We start from the raw sequence: 20349 nt of genomic DNA on the forward strand, positions 1-20349 counted from the left end.
TTGTTGCTTTGATCCGTGGCACAGGGTGATTTCAATTACCGGTCGATGACTCATTTGTTGAACAAGATTCACCACTGTGTCTCCTGTTGATCCCAAACCTTTGGCTCCACGTGCAGGAGCACTTCGAAAAATGTCTTTTTCAGTTGCCACCTTTTGAAGCAACACCAATTGAGCAATTCTTGTTCCCTTTTTGATTGTAAGTGGAGGAGCCAGAGTGTAGGCACACACTTGGATTTCACCCGTGTAATCAGCATCGATGACTCCTGGGAGAACAATAAGTCCTGCCATTCCAGCAGATGATCTTCCAATCAACAAAGCACCAAGCGCACTGGTAGCAGAGTAAACAGGTCCTGTAACTCCGGTTGGAATTTTGCGGACACTGGTGTCGATGAATGTGACGTCTACTGCTGCTGCCAGATCGAGTCCCAGGCTCCCTCGGGTTGCTGGTGGATTGAGCTGTTGAATAGAGTTGGGCCGGCAACTTGTGTCTTCGCGCGGCGGCTCTCCGCGCTCTTGCTCATGTTTTTTGCAAAGACACATACCGAGGTAGCATGCTTGCTGTTCTGGCAGTGATCACACCACACAGTAGCTGGGCAAGATTTTCGCAAGTGCCCTCTGCTGCCACATCGAAAACAGATGGCTGCAGGTGTGAGGAAGGGTTTGCCTCCACTCCCTAGCTTGCCAACAGCGGCAGCAATCAGATTTGTGGTTGGTTTGATGGCTTCTGCAACAGCGTTGGCTACTAGCTGTCCTTGCTGCGTTTGATTTACTCGCAGGGCAATATCTAGCATGTCTCCCATGTCTGCTTGCTTTGGGAGTGTGGCAAGGATAGGCTTTATCTTCGAGTTGGCGTTCTCAAAAGCCAGCAGCTTAAACATGTTCTGCTTTGCCTCCTCAGTCATGTCATTCTGAGCTTTAAGGGCTGCTGACAGACGATCGATGAAGTGAGAATATGGTTCTGTGAGACCTTGCCGTATTGTTGTGAAGGAAGGATGAGGTTTGGAATCAGGCACAGCGTTAAAGGCTTGTCGAGCGAGCTGTGCAGACAAGTGATGCATTGCGAGAGGGTAGTTTAGTTGTACAGTCATATGACTGTAAACTCCTGAACCGGTGAGCATGTCAGGATTAAGTCCATGCAATACATCATTTGGATCTCGAGGTCGATTAGCTTCTAGGATTGCTAATCTCTTCCATTCCTTCTCCCACACCATAAGCTGTGATGGGGTTAAAAGCAGACGAGCGAGATTCTGGCTGTCTATGGGACTGTTCACATCAGAAGTGAACAGCCAGTCTAATGCAGTGTTTGCAGCTTCGGATTTGATGCCATTCTCAGTGACTGTCTTCTTGGCTTGCTGCAAGATCTTCCAATCATGCTGTTCATAACATGGATTCTGCTGGTCATACAAAATGGGACAAGCAACTGTCCCTGCGGCTTGCCACTCTCCTTCGAGAACTGCATCTCGAATGATGCCGGACCACCTCTGCTGTGCTCTGTGCTTTCTGTTCTCTTCCTCCATGGTGATAGAGCTAGAACAAGGCTGTGGTGTTGACAGTGTCTCCAAAGGTGGAGCAGATGGTTTAGGGCGCAGCATATCCTGTAGCTGTTGGACTGACTCTGCTCGTTGTCTCGGCGTTTGCTGCAGAGCTGTTTTCTCTTGCTGAGGCTGTGCTTTATTTATACATAGGTTTTGCTCAATTTGAGCTTGGAGCTGCTGCACGAGCTGCTCTATTTGATTTTGCCATCCCAGTAGCTCTTTCTGTGTCGCTGCGCTGTCATCACTTGGCTCGGCTCCCGCTGTCATCAGAATGTATAGAGATGTCATCATCGGAGGGGATAGGGATGTCCTGCGGTTTTCTCCAGTGAACGGTAGATGGCATCGAAGGGTAGATCTTCGGTTTGCACTTTGCGGCTCTTGTTTCTGCTGACGTATCAGGCTCCGCCTGGCTGGAGCTGGCGCCCGCTCCTTCCGGGGGAGCCGTCATTTTTACATCCGCATTCGGCAGGGTAACTTCCGGCTTAGGCTCTGCTGGCGCGGCCGAAGCGGCAGCGTGCTCCGCCGGCGCGGCCGGAGCCGCATCGGCGCACCCCTGGGATTTTAAAAGTTCCGCCACGGTGCTACACTGTCTCCCGGTAAGCCCCTTCGCTGGCCGGACATGCCCCACCCCGAAAAATGCACTCAAACGATTCGCGGACTCGGCAGGGGGTGATTGCGGCGCGTCCGTCTCGGGTTGCGCCATGGCGTCTATGGCAGCTGCTGCTACTGATGACTCTGCTTTCATATCCCGTAGGGCATTTAACACAAGTTTCCAAACTGAACCGAGGGCTACTATGTCTTTACTCTTTCCCGTAATGGCCGTGTCCCACATCAAATTCCCGACATCCGTCCACTCTTCCACTGCGAAAAGCAGTGAGGGCACTGCAAAATGCCCGCGATTTTTCGCCCATATAATGAGCTTATCCAGGTCTTTTTCCCTGGCTGCTTCACCTCGTTTAACGAGGATACCGAGAAGCAGTTTTTTAGCCGCCGCAAATTCTGTCTCCATGCCGACGGCAACCCGCAAGGCGGAAGGTCGTGATCCCTCTCACACGCACTTGCCTCTGGGCCCCCCCCAGCAGCCCTACTTCCACGTCTAACCGCTCCGCGTCTCACCGCGCTCAGGCTGCCTATCTGGTGCCGATCCGAGCCCGCGACGATTAATGCCCAGATCCACTCCGATGACTCCAAAGCCCCTCTGCCCTCAGGGGTGTCTCTGGTCGGAGCGCCAAATGTTGAAGGACCCCCGAGCAATTCACCAGTCTTCACAGAAGTAATTGTGAACGCCAGTTTATTTCTATTTTCAGCACACTTTTATAGGGTTCTACAGGGTTTGTGGGCAGTGAGCTACTATTGGTTAACACACACAAGTTTACATTCTTGTCTTGGTACACAAGAACATTGTTTTACTTTCTGAAGGCAAGTTTCAAGGATTTTAGCCTTTAATATTGTGACTTATCCCAGAGGCTGGTTTGTGCAGACAGGCCTTTACTAATATATCATGTCCCCCATCTGCTAAAAAGCTCTCTATAGGTATATTAGACCATTGTTCTTTCTGCTACCACAAGTTCAAGGAAATCAGTTAGGAATCAAAGTATATGATGATCTAATTAGAGAAAAGCGGTCCATTGATACATCCCTGGTTGGAAAGAGCACCCAAAATTGGGGAAAAGATGAATGGCCACCTGAACGAATCATACAACATTATGGACCAGCTACCTGAAACCCAAATGAATTAATATCAGGTGCCAGAGAACCCATTTATAATTTAAAATTGAATAATTAGGTTGCAAGCTGTCTTTGAAATAATAATCAACCAGACAGCTACAGCTCTTGACTTTCTTGCTGACCAGTCTACTCAGATGAGAAATGCAATATTTCAACATCGGATGGTATTAGACTACTTATTAGCAGAAGAAGGGGGGGTGTGTGGAAAATTTAATGACTCAAACTGCTGTTTGCAAATAGATGACAATGGAAAAGTGGTAAAACAAATAACAAAAGGAATAAGAAAGATAACCTATGTACCGGTCCAAACATGGAAAGGATGGGAATGGGACATGTTTTCATGGTTACTTGGTGGCCTATGGGTCAAACAAATGCGTTTTTTCCTCTTATGTGTTGTAGCAACTCTAATCTTTTTACCATGCATGATCCCTTGCTTAATGCAACTCATTCAACATGTGATCAAAGGAATGCAGGTAGTAGCCGTGCCTACTGAACCAGAGATGGCTACAAAAGGGCAGAGAGTGATGCCCCTGCAAATAATTGCAAAGCCAAAAAGGACCCAAGAACAAGAAATTAAGTCAATGATAACTAAAGTTTGTAAAGACAATTACTAACAAAAATTAAAAGAGGAGGGATTGAGAGGAATGATGAGCTTGTCTTTACAAACAAGCTGTAGGTCAGTTGATAAGATGTAGCTATCAGTGAGAGACGACAGAAACAATGGGATGGATTTCAGTAGAAGATCAAAGAGGCACTGAAAGAACACTATGAATTCCATAAAAGTTAAGAAGGGATTATGCATTGGGGGGGGGGGGGGAAGGTATTGCAGGTATCAGGCGTTCTGGGAAGCCTGTACCTCTCAAATACCTCAACCTATGGGGAAAGAGAGAAGGGACAAGCGGCCAGGAATTAGGATAAAAAAGAGGCTGCGCCCTCCAAAAATTTGAGAGACCCCAGGGGAATGCGCCATGGCCTCTCCCTTTATTCGAATAAAGTAAAAGGACTCCTCTGTCTCCTTTTTGGACATAAACCTCTGGTGTTTGTGGATTAATTTTCCTGACAGTCTGAAAGCTGTGGGTGTTATTGGATAAGATGGATTGACCTGAGGGTCTTTTCTGAGTTTAGACTCTCAACCTGTTATGAGATGATAAATTGTCTATACCTGGTGAGCTAACACAATGCTTGTTCTACCAAAACCACTGGCCTATGGAAATGCACAATGTCCACTGTGTAAGGAGAACTTGAAGTTCACCAGCCCCAGTGCTCTGCCAACCTGAGTATGTCAGTTGTAACACTGGGGTATACAACCACTAGGGACCACCAGAGAGACCCCCAGAACAGAAGAATGCATGCATAAGGGGGAGAGAAAATATGTTAATTATTTCAGAGAAATTATTATCATACATATGTTTATTCTGGGACAATCAATGGATATGTATGTAAAACACAGTATATAAAGTTTCCTGTACTCAGCATGCACGGATTTGGGAGGAGCTATTCTCCTGTGCATCTGGCCCAATAAAGAATGCCTACTTCTTAATGCTACATTGGTGTTAAGGAGTTTTTTTATTTCACTGAATTTTTGGTAACATGACCTGCTTGTCTGTCCTCTTGCTTTCTCATATCCTAGAGCTTCAATCACCTGTAGAGGGGGAGCAGGAAAGGCTTACTCTTAAGGACCAGCTGACTACATGCCTTATGCTTCTTCAGATCTAGCATCTTGATGATAACGGAAGAAGTTGCAGAGCAGCATGGACTCACCAGCCTTCTGCTGTGCTTAGCTGTTGTGTGATGCCCTGTGCCCAAAAGCACACTGTTCACACAAGGACTGCCTTTTGGGGTGCTGTGACACCCCTACTCATTTCAGGTCTAGGTGTTGCCTGTCCTGCTCCAGCTTTTATCAGTGCCTAAACTGGAATCCTGCCAACTCTTCTGCACAGACAGTAGGACCTGAGGAGTGCTTTGTCAAAGAAAGGGAAGTGGGGAGAGCAAGAGGGAAGAGGGTAAGGCAAGAGGAGGGTGAAGCACCAGCTGAGATAGGACACATACCACTTTCCTTCAGGGTGAGGTGAGCTGCCAGCTGCTGGTCCATTACCCCATGGGATGCATGCAGCAGCAGGGGAGGCTGGGGATGGAGATAATGGAAGTTAAATGGCCTTTTTTCCACCATTTTGTTTTACTTTTCCTGCTTGCTAAGTCTATTTATACAAAATTAATCATCCCAAACCTACTCTTGAAACTCTATTCCTTCTTTTTTTGTATAAATTGTATGCTCAGTCATCCTTATCTCATCTAGTGGCTGCCACATCTGCAGGATAAGCTGTGGAAAGAAACAGACAAAGCTCAGCAAAAAGTGTCCACATTGGCAATAGCTCACCAGAAACAAACTCTTTGTAACCTTAGGAGCAGGAACACTGAGGAAGCTTGGTGTATTGCCCTGAGAGAGGCATGAAACAAAGGATGGAGCAGCATGGAGGTGTTGTGCCCATGCTCTCTTTAAAACATTGCAGCTAATGGGTACTAAGCCAAATGAATGGCCCAAACAATTTGCATATTACTTTTCACGACCCTGCATATGCTAACAAAGTAAAACCTGTACATGCTTTACATGTATGACTAAAGTCATTCAAACTCCACCTGGTCATGAAATGACATCAATCAAAACTTTATCTTTTCCCCACCCATAAGGAAAACAGTATAACTTAAGAGGAGGAGGTCAGGAGACTCCACTTTTGTATCCTGGGACAGTCAGTGTGCTGTATCCATCTCCTCCCCCATAGGGATGCTTATTGGGTAAGCTTTATTCCATGGTAATGCTGTTGCCTATGCTTTCTGATACCAGCGCATTTATCAGTGGCAATTTCTGAACCTTATTCAGTCACAATAATTAATAAATTGAACTATTTGTGAATCTGAAATCTTATTGAATGCACCCAGACTTAGAGTGTAAACCACACCATTTGTGAATCTGTGATTATGAGTTATAACACAACCAGACTTACAGTGTCAAATTGCTTACTCTAAAATTTTATCTGTGAATCTGTATTGTGACTCGAACAGACAGAAAATATCCTGACTAAGAAGAGGAAGATCTAGATGCCCTCAGGCATGCTATGTCTGCAGGTAACCTGGAAAGCAAGGGAGTCTCCCTTTCCTAAATTTTTACATGGCATAAGCCAATTGTAGTTCCTTGGTATGTTGTTTGTGATCCTCTTAATTTTAAAATCAAAGTATCCTAGATCATGTTTGCTTTCTGTTTAAAGTGGAATTAATAAGAAGAATTAAAAAATTATCTGGTTAAGTAGTTCTGGCTTCTCACAGCAGCAACATATTACAAGTTGATATCTTTTGCAAAATATTCAGTACTTTGTTCTATGTAAATCATATGGTATGTTTTATTGTCCAGTATACTGCATTGCTTAAGGGCTTAATACTGCACCTGTTCATAAGAAAAAAACTTTAGCTGTTCTGTAGTTATTCTTATTGGTTATTGTGTGGAGACTTGTTTTTCAGAACTTCCTTTATTACTTTTTTAATGTGGTATGTCTGACTTCAAAGTTTTCTTATTTTTCAATATTGTATTGGGTTTACATGGCAATATTTTGGCAGCTGAGGGCTGCAGTGGGGGCTTATAGAATCATAGAAATGTTAAGGGTTGGAAGGGACCTTAAAGATCATCTAGATCCAACCTCCCCTGGCAGTGGCAGAGACACTTTCTATTAGACCAAGTTTCTCAGGGCCCCATCCAACCTGGCATTCAACACTGCCAGGGTTGGGGCATCCACAACTTCTCTGGGCAACATGTTTCAGTATCTCACCACCCTCACAGTAAAGAATTTCTTCCTAATATCTAACCTAAATTTCCCCTCCTTCAATTTGTACCCATTACTCCTTGTCTTGACACTCTACAGTTCCTGATGAAGAGTCCCTCTCCAGCTTCCCTGTAGGCTCCTTCAGACACTGGAAGGCTTCTATGAGAATAAATTTGATGTCCCCATATCAGACAGAGCCAATTTCAGCCACCTCCAAGACAGACTCAACACAGGCCCAAGCTGAGACAATCAGCAATGTTGGTAGCACCTCTGTGATAACATATTGAAGAAAGGGTAAAAACTGCTGTGCAGCAGCAACTGGGAGAGAGGAGTGAGAAAATGTGAGAGAAACAAGTTTGCAGACATCAAGGTCAGTGAAAAAAGAGCAGGTGCTCCAGGTGCCAGAGCAGATATTCCCCTGCAGCCCATGGTAAAACCCATGATGACACAGGTTGTCCCCCTGCAGCCCATGGAGTACACAGATACCCACTCTGCAGCCTGTGAAGAACCCCATGACAGAACAGGGAGATGTGCCTGAAAGAAGACTTGTGACCCTGTGGAGAGCTTGTGCTGGAGCAGGCTCCTGGCAGAAACTATGGCACATGGAGAGGAGCCCATGCCAGAGCACATTTGCTGGCAGGACCTGTGGCCCCATAGGGGACCCATGCTGGAGCAGTCTGTTCCTGAAGGACTGTACCCCATGGAAAGGACCCAAGCTGGAGCAGTTTGTGAAGAATTGCATCCTCTGAGAATGACCCACATTGGAGAAGTTCATGAAGGACTATCTTCCATGGGAGGGACCCCATACTGGAGCAGAGAAAGAGCATGAGGACGAAGGAACAGCTGAGACAAAGCATTATGTACTGACTACAAACTGCATTCCTCATCCCCCTGTGCCCCTCGAGGGAAGAGCTAGTAGAGTAAGGAGTAAAGTTGACCCTGGGAAGGAGGGAGGGGTGTGGGAAAGCAGTTTTAAGATTTGCTCTTATTTCTTATTATCCTACTCTGATTTTATTGGTTATAAATTAAATTAATTTTCCCCAGTCGAGTCTGTTTTGTCCATTATGGTAATTCCTGAGTGAGCTCCCTGTCCTTTTCTTGTATTTTCTCCCCCTGTCTAGTTGAGGAGTGGGAGTGATAGAACAGCTTGATGGGCACCTGGTGGCCAGCCAAGGTCAACCCACCACACCTCTCCATTTACCTTCTTTTATAAAAGCTAGGTGAAGAAGGAGGATGGGGGGAGACATTTGGAGTTATGGTATTTGTTTTCTCAAGTAAATGTTACACTTGATAAAGCCCTGCTTTCCTGGATATGGCTAACCATCTGACTGCCGATAGAAAATAGTGAATGAATTCCTCGATTTGCTTTTCTTGGGCACGAAGTTTTTGGTTTACCTACTAAACTGTCTTTATCTCAATCCATGTGTTTTCTCACTTTTACTCTCAGTTCTCCCCCCTATCCTACTGTGGGGAGAGTGAGCACATGGCTTGTGTGGGGCTTAGCTGCCTACTGGGGTTAAAGCCACAATATTTGTGGCCTACAGAATTGTAACATATACCTTCTGCATAGTTTTGTTTTCTTATGCTTAATTTAAAAATAAAAAGGTGTTAAATTTCGTTCTTGCTCCATATGAATGTTACCTCATGCAATACAACAATTTAAAATTTTCTCTATTTGCTTTTTGGTGTCTTAGAATAGCCTGGCATCTGTCTCAAGGAATAGCAGGAGCTGGCAAGGAATGTCTACAATTCCTTGGTACCTTTCATGCACTTTATCTCTAGTTTTTCTGTGATTTCTTTTTTCCTCCTTTCCTTCTCTACAAGCATGGTATCCATCTGTATCTGTGAATATTCTAGGGGACCTTCAAGAGCATAGTGAAGTAACATTTTTAAAGACCCTCCAGCTTACAAAATTTCCAAATGGTTTCAAACAACCATGTAGAAAATGGAATGGGTAAATCTGGGTGCAAGTCAGTGGGAGACAACTCACCACTGTGTTTGTAATCTGGGGTTGGCAGTGCACAATGCAAGATCACCAGCTTGCACTAGAGGAGTCTGTTAGTTGCATAGAGGTTAAAGTCGACAGGCTAATTGCCTCTGCTCTAGATAGTGTACTGTGACAACTTTATAGATACTCTTACATAGCTCGGTTTAAACCTGACTTCTTTTTCAACTATTTTTTTTTTTTACTATATAGTTGAACTAAATATTTCCAAAACCCTTTGCTCTATAAGTACATAACTTCAACAGCATGTTTTCATAACAGCAAAAGAAAATTGAATTTCCAAGTATAAGTAATATATGTATGCGAGTAGCACAGGGACAAGTTTTAGCCAAGAAGTGACAAGTACCTCACCCCCAGCTTCTGGTAAAATAACTGCCCCTTGTCACAATCCACAAGGTGGGATTCGTGATGTGGTTCTTTTATTCGATCTTAGAGTACAAAAGATTATCAGCAAACCAGGGACTCAAACAGCAAAACACACTTTATTGAGTGCTCATCAGCACTAATATGCGATAGAGGGAAAAGAGGAGAAAGCAAAGCATAAGAGAAAGAGAGTAAGGGGATTATAGCTACCACTGTCAAAGTCCACTCAGCCATCCAACGATGCAGAGTCTTCTGTCCGTTGGGGAGATCTCAAAGGAAAGTAAGTTCTGGGGTGTATTTTATAGTTTTTTACAAAGCGAGGGGCATAAGGCCAAAAACAGGAGATTAATGACCATTGTGATGAAACCCATTGCTCAGGGGGGGCAGGTGTGGGGTACAAGTCTCTGTTCGCCAGCAGGAACAAGGGCAGTGTACCGCGGCAGCACAGCAAACACACCTGCAAACAATCACTTAGCAAGCATCCACCTCAACCAGGCCAGAACTCCTGTACTAAGTCCCTTGTGATATTCAGAGTCTTTCCTTCCAGCGGTCGTGAGACCGATGGGAGACTCTTCGGACCTTCTCTTATACCCCTGCAGACGGCCAGTTGTACCATTTGCTCCGGATGTCATGCCCCCTCTTTCGGTCACGTGGTCTGTTGTGATTGGCTGGAAACATCCATTACCCCACGGTCTGCAAGTGTAGGGGAAGGGGATTTGTTTTCATTTTTAGCTTCAGAGAGCGTAACAGACTGCACCGTAGTCAGAGCATTGTCTTTCCTCGCTGTGTGTTGGAATTCCGCCGCACTGGACCGCAGGCAAGAGGTGGGAGTTGTGTCGGTTCACTGGGCCATCGAAGTTGCAGTTCGGGCTCCGTAGCGGGCCCTGCTTCTGCCTGCGAGAGTGCGGGGAGGCCCTCCCCTGCCTTGGGGAGGGGCCGTGGGAAACCGGACAGACTTTAGCGCACCGTGCGCCTAGCTGGTGGGAGAGATGCTGTGCGATGGGGATGGAGGGTTGTGGGAAGTGTTGTGGAATGGTGGCAGTGGGGCGACCTGTATTTTTCGCGAACGTCGTGTGAAGGCTCTGTTCCCCATGGCTCCCGCTGGAGTGCTATGATTAAATAACTTAGATGTGCCGCTCGGAGTTTGTGAGTGTGTATGGGTGGGGCCTTGGCCTTAACTGCGGCTTTCTTATCGCGTCAGAATGCTGACTGCAGGGAGCTAGCGATACGGTTAGCGCAGTGTTACGATTACGCGTGCGGAGGCGGTAGAAGTGGGGTATGATCGCGCTTGGCCCTTCAGTGGGAGCCAGTAACGCAGCTGCCTGCTCTTAATGCATCTGAGTTCCACCCCAGGGCTGGCATCTTCTGCCAGCTACTCCCTGTCTTTAAAGTCGTTTCTCGAGTAGACCTCGACCAGTTCCGTGGTCACGCCGTGAGACCAGGCAGTAGCAGAGAAGAGGTGCCTGTAATATGGTTATGTGGGGCAAAGGGTGTAGGGTGGGTAGCAAACACATTATTCATATGGCTGAGAAGCCATCCTCTCATAGCTGCATGGTGCTTCTCGAGCTTTTGCCAGCACCCGGTGCTCTTATGTAGACAGAATTTTATCCTGCAGCACAGAGATCCTGATATATGTTTTCACTTTCTTTTTCTCTGAGTTCCTGTCTCTGTAGTAACTACTGTAGTGTCACCAGCAAGGCAGGAATGAATATGTGCAAGTCTTTTCCTGCCACTGTGGTAGGGTCTGCAGGCCTGTTTTGCCCTGTGTTTTCTCTCTCAGACCCACATTTTCTTCTCCTATAAACGCTTTACAATATAATGGAAATAAGAATTATGCTATGAGGAGCAGAGCAGTTAAACTATTCTGGCAAATTATGGAGGAAAACAAGGTATTAATTCTGATACTTTTGTGCACAAATCTTGGGAATTTTAATGTAAATCCTTAAGCTTGTAGTTAGATTGAGCAAGTGTATTTTTTTGCACCAAGTACCGTTAACAGTCTGAACTGGTAGGAAAGCCAGAATTAACATGTATTAACACCTCTATCTGTTCATAACTGCTTAATTCTTTGAAGTTGCAACTTACAACCAACAGCTGTCCCAATTGTACCATTCTTAATTCTTGTACAAGTGTTAAACCTGACTATAACCTCCCTATTCAGTCTAACAGTAACAAAGTATACTAGTGCCCAGCTTTCAATGGATAATTTTATATTGCACTATAGTAAAAGGTGGTGGTGTTTGGTGGTCTGGGTTTGTTGTTTTTTTTGAGGCAGGGAGTGTTGTTAGTTTGGTTTTTGTTTTATTTTTTAGCAAAAGGTAAATGGAGGGTAAAAGCTCTCTTTAAATATTAGCTATATCATCCATGATAGAGATTGTATTTGTATGCTTTAATGTACATCAAAATGTTACTTTACCGAATATGAAGCTTGCCTAAGTGGTTTTGGTTTATTGACAGGCTTCTTTTGCCTATTAAGGTATTGGGGAGAGGATGTCTGGACAGCTGAAGTAGTAATGTTTCAAGTTTCCTACAGCTATGTAAGAAAATAGTCTCAGGTCTTAATTTTTCTTGTCTAGTTACTATTTATATGCAAATTTGTTTAGGGTTTTTATCTGATATAAGTGAGAGTGCATGTGTACCTATTGCACAGAAAATAGCAAATAATGTATATTAGTAGATATTTTCTGTGAACACAGCTTGTTGTTATTGTGTCTATTTAGGGTGGTGCTGTACATCACTATGCATACATGCTTACATAGCAGCATGTAGAAATGAATTAATGTCAGAAGACTGCTGTTAAGCAGATCTCAGTAGGAATGGTAGGGAAGGCCTGTGATGATAAAAGGACTTGCTTCTATCAGTAGTTGGCTGCCTTCTGACAGATCTCTGAATACAATAGAATTCCTTGAAACATTCCCATAAAGAGGTGCAAAAGTAGAGGTGTGCAGCACTGATTTCTTTTTTTTTCCTCTGTTGTTTCCCATATTGAAACCTTCTCTTCCTATCATCCATCTTAATGTTACTGCTGGTGGTGTATTTAGAAACATATTCTGGTTTATGTGGTATGTTGGTGTTTTGGGTATTTTTTTGTTTTGTTGTTTTTGAGAGAGTGGTTATGAGGATAGAGGAGGGGGTGGTACTTGCAGTGACTCTGAAATTGAAGAAAGCGGACAGTCATATCCTGCCTGTCTTGCCATCAGGTTTGCATAATCAGATGCAAATGCACTATATTATAGTAAAGTCAGATGAGCTGTTTGACCAGTAATTTGAAGTGTTTGAGGTCAGGTTGGATGGGGCTTTGAGCAACCTGATCTAGTGAAAGATGTTTCTGTCTGTGGCAGTTCAGATGGATTAGATGATGTTTGAAGGTCCCTTCCAATCCAAATGATTTATTCTGGTTTCTCTTGGCACTACTTATAAGTGTAAACCATATTTATTATATTTGAGTGAGCTGTTGGACTTATTGTTGGTTCCATACTGACATTGCATGTAAACGAACACTAATTTTTAGGTAGAATTTTAGTATGGGGAGGGACATTTGAGAGAGGCAGAGTAAAACTTGAAAGGTCGTTTTACTACATATTTTTAATAAGATTGAGGAAGTGACCTTCTGAAGTGTAAATGATGTAAGTGAAATAAGATCTACCTTGCCAAGAAACAGTACCTGCTGCAGATTATGTCACTGTATTTGGTTTGCATGGCAAAGTTTTGGTAGTGGAGGGGCTACAGGGGTGGCTTCTGTGAGGTCAGAAGCTTCTCTGATGTCCAATAGAGCTGGTGCCAGTCATCTCTAAGGTGAACCTGCTGCTTGCCAAAACTGAGTCAATCAGGTAGTGCCTCTGTGATAACATATTTGGGGAGGAGGGGGAAATGTGAGAGAAACAACTCTGCAGATGCCAAGATCAGTGAAGGAGGAGGCGGTGCTCCAGGTGCTGGAGCAGATTCCCCTGCGGCCTTTGTTGAAGACCATGTTGAGGTAGGCTGTCCCCCTGCAGCCTATGGAGGTCCACCATGGAGCATGTGGATGTGGCCAAAGGAGACTCTCTGAAGTGCTTAATGCTGTAGTAGGCTCCTGGCAGGACTTGTAACCCTGTGGAAAGGACCCATGCTGGAACAGTTAATGGAGGACTATCTCCTATGGATGGGACCCCAGGCTGGGGCAGGGGAAGAATGTGCAGAGGAAGGAGCAACAAAGACAATATGTGATGAACTGACTGCAAATCCAATTCCCTGTTCCCTTGTGCTGCTTGGTGGGAAGAGGTAGAGAAGCTGGGAGTAAATTTGAGCCCAGAAAGAAGAGAGCAGTGGGGGGAAGGTATTTTGAGACTTGTTTTTGTCATTATCCTACTTGGATGTTTGATTAGCAGTAAATTCATTTAATTTCCCCAAGTCAAGTCTGTTTTGCCTGTGTACTTGAAGAGTCATCTCCCTTATCTCAATCCACAGGCCTTTCATCATATTTTCTTCCCTCTGTCCAGTTAAGGAGGGAATGTTATAAAGCAGCTTTGTGGGCACCTGTTGTCCAGCCAAGGTTAATCCACCACAGTTCCATTAAGACAAAGAACAAGTGCTTCAGTTGAGGGACACACAAACTCACTCAAAAAACTCTCCCCAAAATAAACTGTTTTGATTAAACATATTTTTTTCTTAACTTTGAGAGTAGGTCTTATTTAAAAGTAGTGGCTATCTTTGAATGGCTGTCCTTAGAAAAAAGCTGAGTATAATATAGCTTTTGTTTAATCTCTGCAGGTCTGTATTTTTAGGCATGACAACATAATTTGCTACCAGCCATGTTTCTTGTCCAACAGGAAAACAGTGAAGACTTTATTGCTATTAGCATTTATTTTTTTAAAGAAAAAGCAGGCATACTTGTATGGTTACAGTCTTAGGCTATCAGTGTATCTTGCATAAGTCGCTACTTGGCAAAGTTGCTACTGGCTTACCCTTTCTTCATTTTGATTTAAAGGTATAGACTTCCAAGAAATTATGGTGCATGCTTGGAGAGTAGTAGTCTTTCTGTGGGCAGGGACCATCTAAGCTAGGGATGTGGTTTTTACTATTATAATGATATTCTAATGAGCAAAGTTCATGGCTAGGGCAAGTTCTCACCACAGAACTGGAGGAGGTTTGGCTCAGCTTGCAGTATCCTGGGTAAAAGAAGGTGTTATCTCTGTTTTTCCCCTTCTAAGACTTAGATTTCTGTCTTAATTTACTACAATACTGTAGTTATTGGCTATTGCTTCCATTGTTTAACCACTTTGGTCTTTTATCTTGTTATTTGGAACTTTGCTCCTAGTATTCATCAATACCCACATATTCTCAGAACTTCCTCTGATTGGCAGCATATAAAAAAATATATATAGTAGATGGAATATTTGCACACTCATAGTTTCTATATATTTTAATAGGTATTTATATGTAGTTGCACTATCTTAATATGCTTATATCTAAATATGTTTATATACAATTATAGAGATACAAATTATATCTGTAAAAGTATAGGTATAAAATGTCTAAAAATTCTTAAATAATAGCTAATGACATAAGTAATTCAAGTTTGAATATTAATATAAAGTAAATAAACAAGGGTAAAAGGCAGGTTTGGGGTCCCCCACTTTAAAGGGCTACAGAACAAGCCCTAACATATCTGGGGTAGGGACTTCATGAAGGTAGAAGGTTGCCAAAAAGATGGAGGCAGCATGGCCAAGTCTGGATATGCTCAAGGCCTACAAACCCCTCCTAGGGAGATCCATCAAGGGACCTCTGTGAGAACCCTGTCACGTGCAAAGAAGAGACCAATCCTTTGAGCTGGATTGAGAGGCCTCTACATCTGTGCTCAGCCCAACAAGATGATTATGCAGTGTTACTGGACCAAACTTTAGACTTTGTGTGATCCTGTAAGGCATAGGCATTGTTTGTTGAAATAGCTAGCCAGAACAAAATGTGAACTTCAGAGGAACACGTGTATGGGGACAGTAAAGAAAAGAGCATAAAGGATTCATTAAAAAGACCACGTGAACCAGAAGAACTGAATAGAGAAGTACTGGTTATGTTTTCTGGGTGATGAAAAATTTGATTTCTGAGATCCTCTCTCAGCTCCTTTAGTGGTTAAAGGCCCTATTTATGATCAATCTCTGTTTTGTTTTTAGGAGAATAGCACATTGCTTAAAATGGACATAAATGGAAAGTCCAGAACTACCATATCTACCCTCCCTGTACCTCTTGCAGATGTCAGTTCTGCAGGCAAAACAGAAGCAGAGAAACCACGATGCTCCAGCACCCCCTGCTCACCAATGCGACAGACAGTTTCAGGCTATCAGATCCTTTGTATGGATTCTAATTACCTGGTTGGATTCACAACTGGAGAGGAGCTGCTAAAATTAGCTCAAAAGTATACAGGAAATGAAGAAAATAATGGGAAATCTGGGCTTAACTTGCACTCTGAACAGCTTGATTTAGGACTTGCATGTTCTTCCCGCTTGTACAAAACTAGAAGTAGGTGCTATCAGCCATATGAGATCCCAGCAGTAAATGGAAGGAGGAGGAGATGGATGCCCATCTCAGGGGATCAATGCACTAAGGCTTTACCATATGAAATTCACAAGGCACTTCATGGTCCCCTGCCTCTTTGCCTTTTAAAGGGCAAAAAGGCTCATTCTAAATCCCTGGACTACCTCAATTTAGACAAAATGAGCATTCAGGAACCTGCTGACACAGACATGCTACAATACCAGCTCCAGCACCTTACCCTTAGAGGGGACCGTATGTTTTCAAGAAATAATACATGAACCATGAAGTATAATCTAGAATTTAGAACCAGTTTCTGGGTATTTCTCTGCTGCAAAAATCTGCTGTCATACTGTATATGACTGTCCCCATTGTAGGTGGTATAAGCAAAATGTTATTAGAAAGTAATTTATTTGAATAGAATTTTGACAATGTATTGTGTTATGAATGCAGGGGAAAAAATTTCCACAGCAAGCAGCTTCTAATGCAAATTTGACTGTAGCTGGTAGATATTTCTTTGAACATCTTTTAACAAAGAAAAGGCTTTTGGTTTTTGGATTTGGGTTGGGATGTTTGGGGTTTTTTGTAGTTATCTAGCATTTAAAGTAATTTAATACTGAGAAAGTGATGGTCTGCTTGGTTGTTGCTAATTTTAGGTTGATGTTAGAAATTGCTCTTGGATAAGTACTCAAGTTATCTTTTTGTTTCTTAATGTATTCTACAATACAATGTATGTATGATTTTTTTTTTACATCATGGGAAAGAATGTGAGCTTGGCTAAATTGGATCATCTGTTATTTTAAACTATCCTATTCAAACTTTTTGTAACTGGGTTTGCACTGGTGGTGACAAGGAAATTCACTCATAAAATAAACATTTGTTCATTTGCTACTTCAAACCTATTATATATTTTTGTTTGTTTCTGTACAGAAGTAATTGTTTTGCCTCCTTTTTTTAATAAAACTAGTTTGGAATAAGTATTTGGAATATTAGTAGATTGAATACCCTGGCTTAATTTGTCACTGAAGAATTTTTTTGTCCAAATATGACATCAAATGCAGTTTTGACAACTGTATTCTTAAATATATATAAAACATGTTAGTAACTTATGTATAAAATTTAAATGTTTTTAGACATTTTTAGGTGCAGTCTATTACTGAAGCAGTTTGCAACTTCATTTTAGTTTACATATTTAGAAATTAAAATTAAGATCATGTTTGGAAATATTTGATCAGTTGTTTCTAGTACAGTTTAGGGTTTTTTTGATTCCTCAGGATGAGTAGCAAGCGCAACTCAGTACATGTGTTGTGGAAGAGTTGTTTTCGTTCTGCCACTTACTGCAGAATTTTAACTGAAGGCAGTGAAGAGGAGCCCAGTAGACAGTTTTGCTGGTTTGGTTAATGTTTTCTGCCTTATTAGAATATGTACAACTGATGTGTATTTCAAAGAGTTAACTGCACCTCTGTAAATTTAATTTATTGAACAATGATCTCTTTAATGAACTTTTCCTGTATAGTCTTTAGTTTAAAAATGGAATATGGTCATATGCCAAAGAGAGGTTTTGTCTAAGGAATAAACACTGCTATTTATTGAAATGCTCTATGAAAATGTATTTCTGGCTGAAAAATAAAAAGGGTGATATCAATACCTATTTTTGTGAAGTCTCTTGCTGTGTAGAATGAGGACATTTAAAAATTACGACTTTAGACCTGGGATCATTAACATTTAAAAGCAAGAATCTTATACTTCTGTGAAAGATTAGATGTAAAGAAGAAATTCTTTAGGGTGGTGAGACACTGGAACAGGTTCCTCAAAGAAGGTGAGGATGCCTCTCATGGTTTAACTGGGCAGATAGCTAAACACCATGCAGCTACTTGCTCACTCTCTCTTCCCCAGTGGGAGGGGGGAGGAAAAAAAAGGAAAATTCATGGGTTGAGATAAAAACAATATAATAGGACACAATAATAGGTGAGAAATTATGGATGTTAAATGCGAGCAGCAAGCAGGGAGCACAGTGCCTGTGGAAAAGCAGGCCGCATAACGTTCTCAGACTCGCCTGAGAAAGCGGTCTGGGAAATCATAAGGAGGAATCAAAATAATCCTTAGAGATAGAAGACAGCCTTGCAGATGTTGTTTGTCAGTTTCTTGTTTTCTTGCAAGAGAAGGTCGAGGGGTGGTGTACCCCACTGACCAATGATGGTGATGTGTTAGTTTACTAACCAATAAGAGTTTTACCTTTCTGGACTTTCGTGTATCGGTCTATAAAAAAGATCTGAGGTAATAAACATTACACTCTCCTGTTCAACTCCCAAGAGAGTCTGTGTTGTACTGCCTCGTCGTTCCCAATAGTGCAACAAGAAATGGAAGAGAAAATAATATTAAAATGAGAATGTATGAAACAAGTGATGCACAATGCAATTGCTCACCACCTGCTGAGTGATGCCCAGCCGGTTCCTGAGCAGTGGCCCCTGCCCAGCTTTACCCCTAGTTTATATGCAGACTAAGATGTCATATGATACAGAATATCCCTTTGGCCAGTTTGGGTCAGCTGTCCTGGCTGTGTCTCTTTCCAGCTTCTTGTGCCTCCCAGCCTACTTGCTGGTGGGGTGGTGCAAGAAGCTGAAAGGTTTTTTACTTAGTGCAAACACTGCTTACTAACAACTACACCATCAGTGTTACCAATATTATTCTCATATGAAATCCAAAATAAAGCACTATACCAACTACTAGGAAGAAAATTAACTCTGTCATTGTGGAGGTGCATCCTTTCTTCACCAGGCCGCACTAAGATTTGAGAAATGCTCATTAGCCTTTGGCCTTGATGAAGAGCCCCTGGGCTGAGCTTCTCTTCAGCTTATCAGAAATAATGTCTGCTCCCAGGAACTAATGCTGACTAACAAGCTCCTGCTTTTTTTTTTAAACAGCCTTGGAAATTTTTTTTTGCCTGAATGGCATAACATTGTTGTTCTTGCACTTCCAAAGAAAGTTGCTGATCTGAAGTGTGTCCAGGATAAAACATTGTTATGACTAAAGCCCACTCTCTTGTGACCCTATAAGCAGTGGTCCAAAATTAGATGCTTTGAGCTCTCCTGGCCCACAGTAGCTGCAACCAGCAAACTTCTGAGTGGGGCCTCTCAGAGCCAGAGAACTCTCAAGTTTGCTATACATGGAGGATTGCTGAATGATGATTGATCCTGGCCTGATATCCCCATTTTTTGAGACTCAACCCTTCACCCATTGAGAAGATGCAAAGGCATCTGATGTATTTCATTACCTTCAAGGGGAATTTTTCACAGGTACCTTGTACAGACTTTATGTCTGTGTGCATGCGAGTGTGAATATGCTATAGAAAATGTGGGAGAAATTCTGCTCTCCTGGATTCTTAAGTACTTTAGATTTGTAAGTTAGACCTGTAAGTAAGTTATTGTTGCGGTATATTAAATCTTATATGAATCTTTTGCTAAAATGTTAAGTTATAATTTAAATGTTAAGTGCTATTGAAACTTTAAGCCATATTCCTTTTTATCCTTACCCTTTGTATCCTTTTGTCATGCATGCCTAAACATACACACACACATAATTTTTGGTTTATTTCAGTTTAGATTGACTGGATTTTTGTTTGTTGCTTTTCCTCAGTGTGCTTTAACCATCTAGTAAGTAGTAGAGTGAACCTTGCCAATGACATTTGTCATGCTGTCATTTTTTATATTAAATCTGTTTTTACTGATAACTTTGATGGCGATTCTTTAAGTGATCTCAAAATACTAGTTCGTAATAATCCTAGCTGAAACCAGGACAATTCCCCATCCCATTGGCAAGGTGGCAGCAGCAGCAGCAATGACTGAGGTAAGTCTGGAGGTGAGGGTTACATCAGGCTGTACAGGGAGGTTCCCCAGCTCAGGGACACAAGAGCAACAGCCCTGAGCCTTGTGCAGACCTGGAAGCCCCTGGCAGCCAATCAGATGAGGAGGGGACGTTGGCAGAAGCATCTGAGGGAGATTAAAATGGCTCAAGGGAGCATGACAAACAGGAGTGGGAAAACAGGATGTGGCATGTGTTGGGGAGGATGAAACAGGGAAACCTTATGAATATGATTGTTTAGCAAAAGATTCTGAAAATATGAAGCCTAGAATCGAAGTAGAAATAAAAGCTTGCTTTGAGTCATAAGATGCTGAGTACTAGTTACTATATGACCAAAGAACAATAGCCTAGCCAGCTAATGTAGTAGTTCTTATAGGCTATATGTAAATTCTTTAGTAGGTGCGTCTCGTAGTGATTGGTTACTGGGAATTAGAATATTCACTATAGGAAAGCATATAATGGATTGTAACAAGAACCTCTCTCTCTTGATTCCTCCCTCCCCCTCTTTAACCTCTTCTGCTCTCCCCGCTCCACTCTC

The 20349-nt window shown here is 42.6% G+C and overlaps 1 protein-coding gene across 1 annotated transcript; it reads left to right on the plus strand.

Annotated features, from left to right (window-relative positions):
* The first annotated feature begins 9683 nt into the window (after positions 1 to 9683).
* Positions 9684 to 17590, plus strand: LOC131592112 (macrophage immunometabolism regulator-like). Its single transcript, XM_058863388.1, has 3 exons — positions 9684 to 9723; positions 10724 to 10902; positions 15593 to 17590. Exons 1-3 carry the CDS (start codon positions 9684 to 9686, stop codon positions 16229 to 16231), a joined length of 858 nt encoding a protein of 285 aa, XP_058719371.1. The 3' UTR covers positions 16232 to 17590.
* The last annotated feature ends 2759 nt before the right edge of the window (positions 17591 to 20349 follow it).

The sequence above is a fragment of the Poecile atricapillus genome, chromosome W, assembly GCF_030490865.1.
Source record: "Poecile atricapillus isolate bPoeAtr1 chromosome W, bPoeAtr1.hap1, whole genome shotgun sequence".
Lineage (NCBI taxonomy): Eukaryota > Metazoa > Chordata > Aves > Passeriformes > Paridae > Poecile > Poecile atricapillus.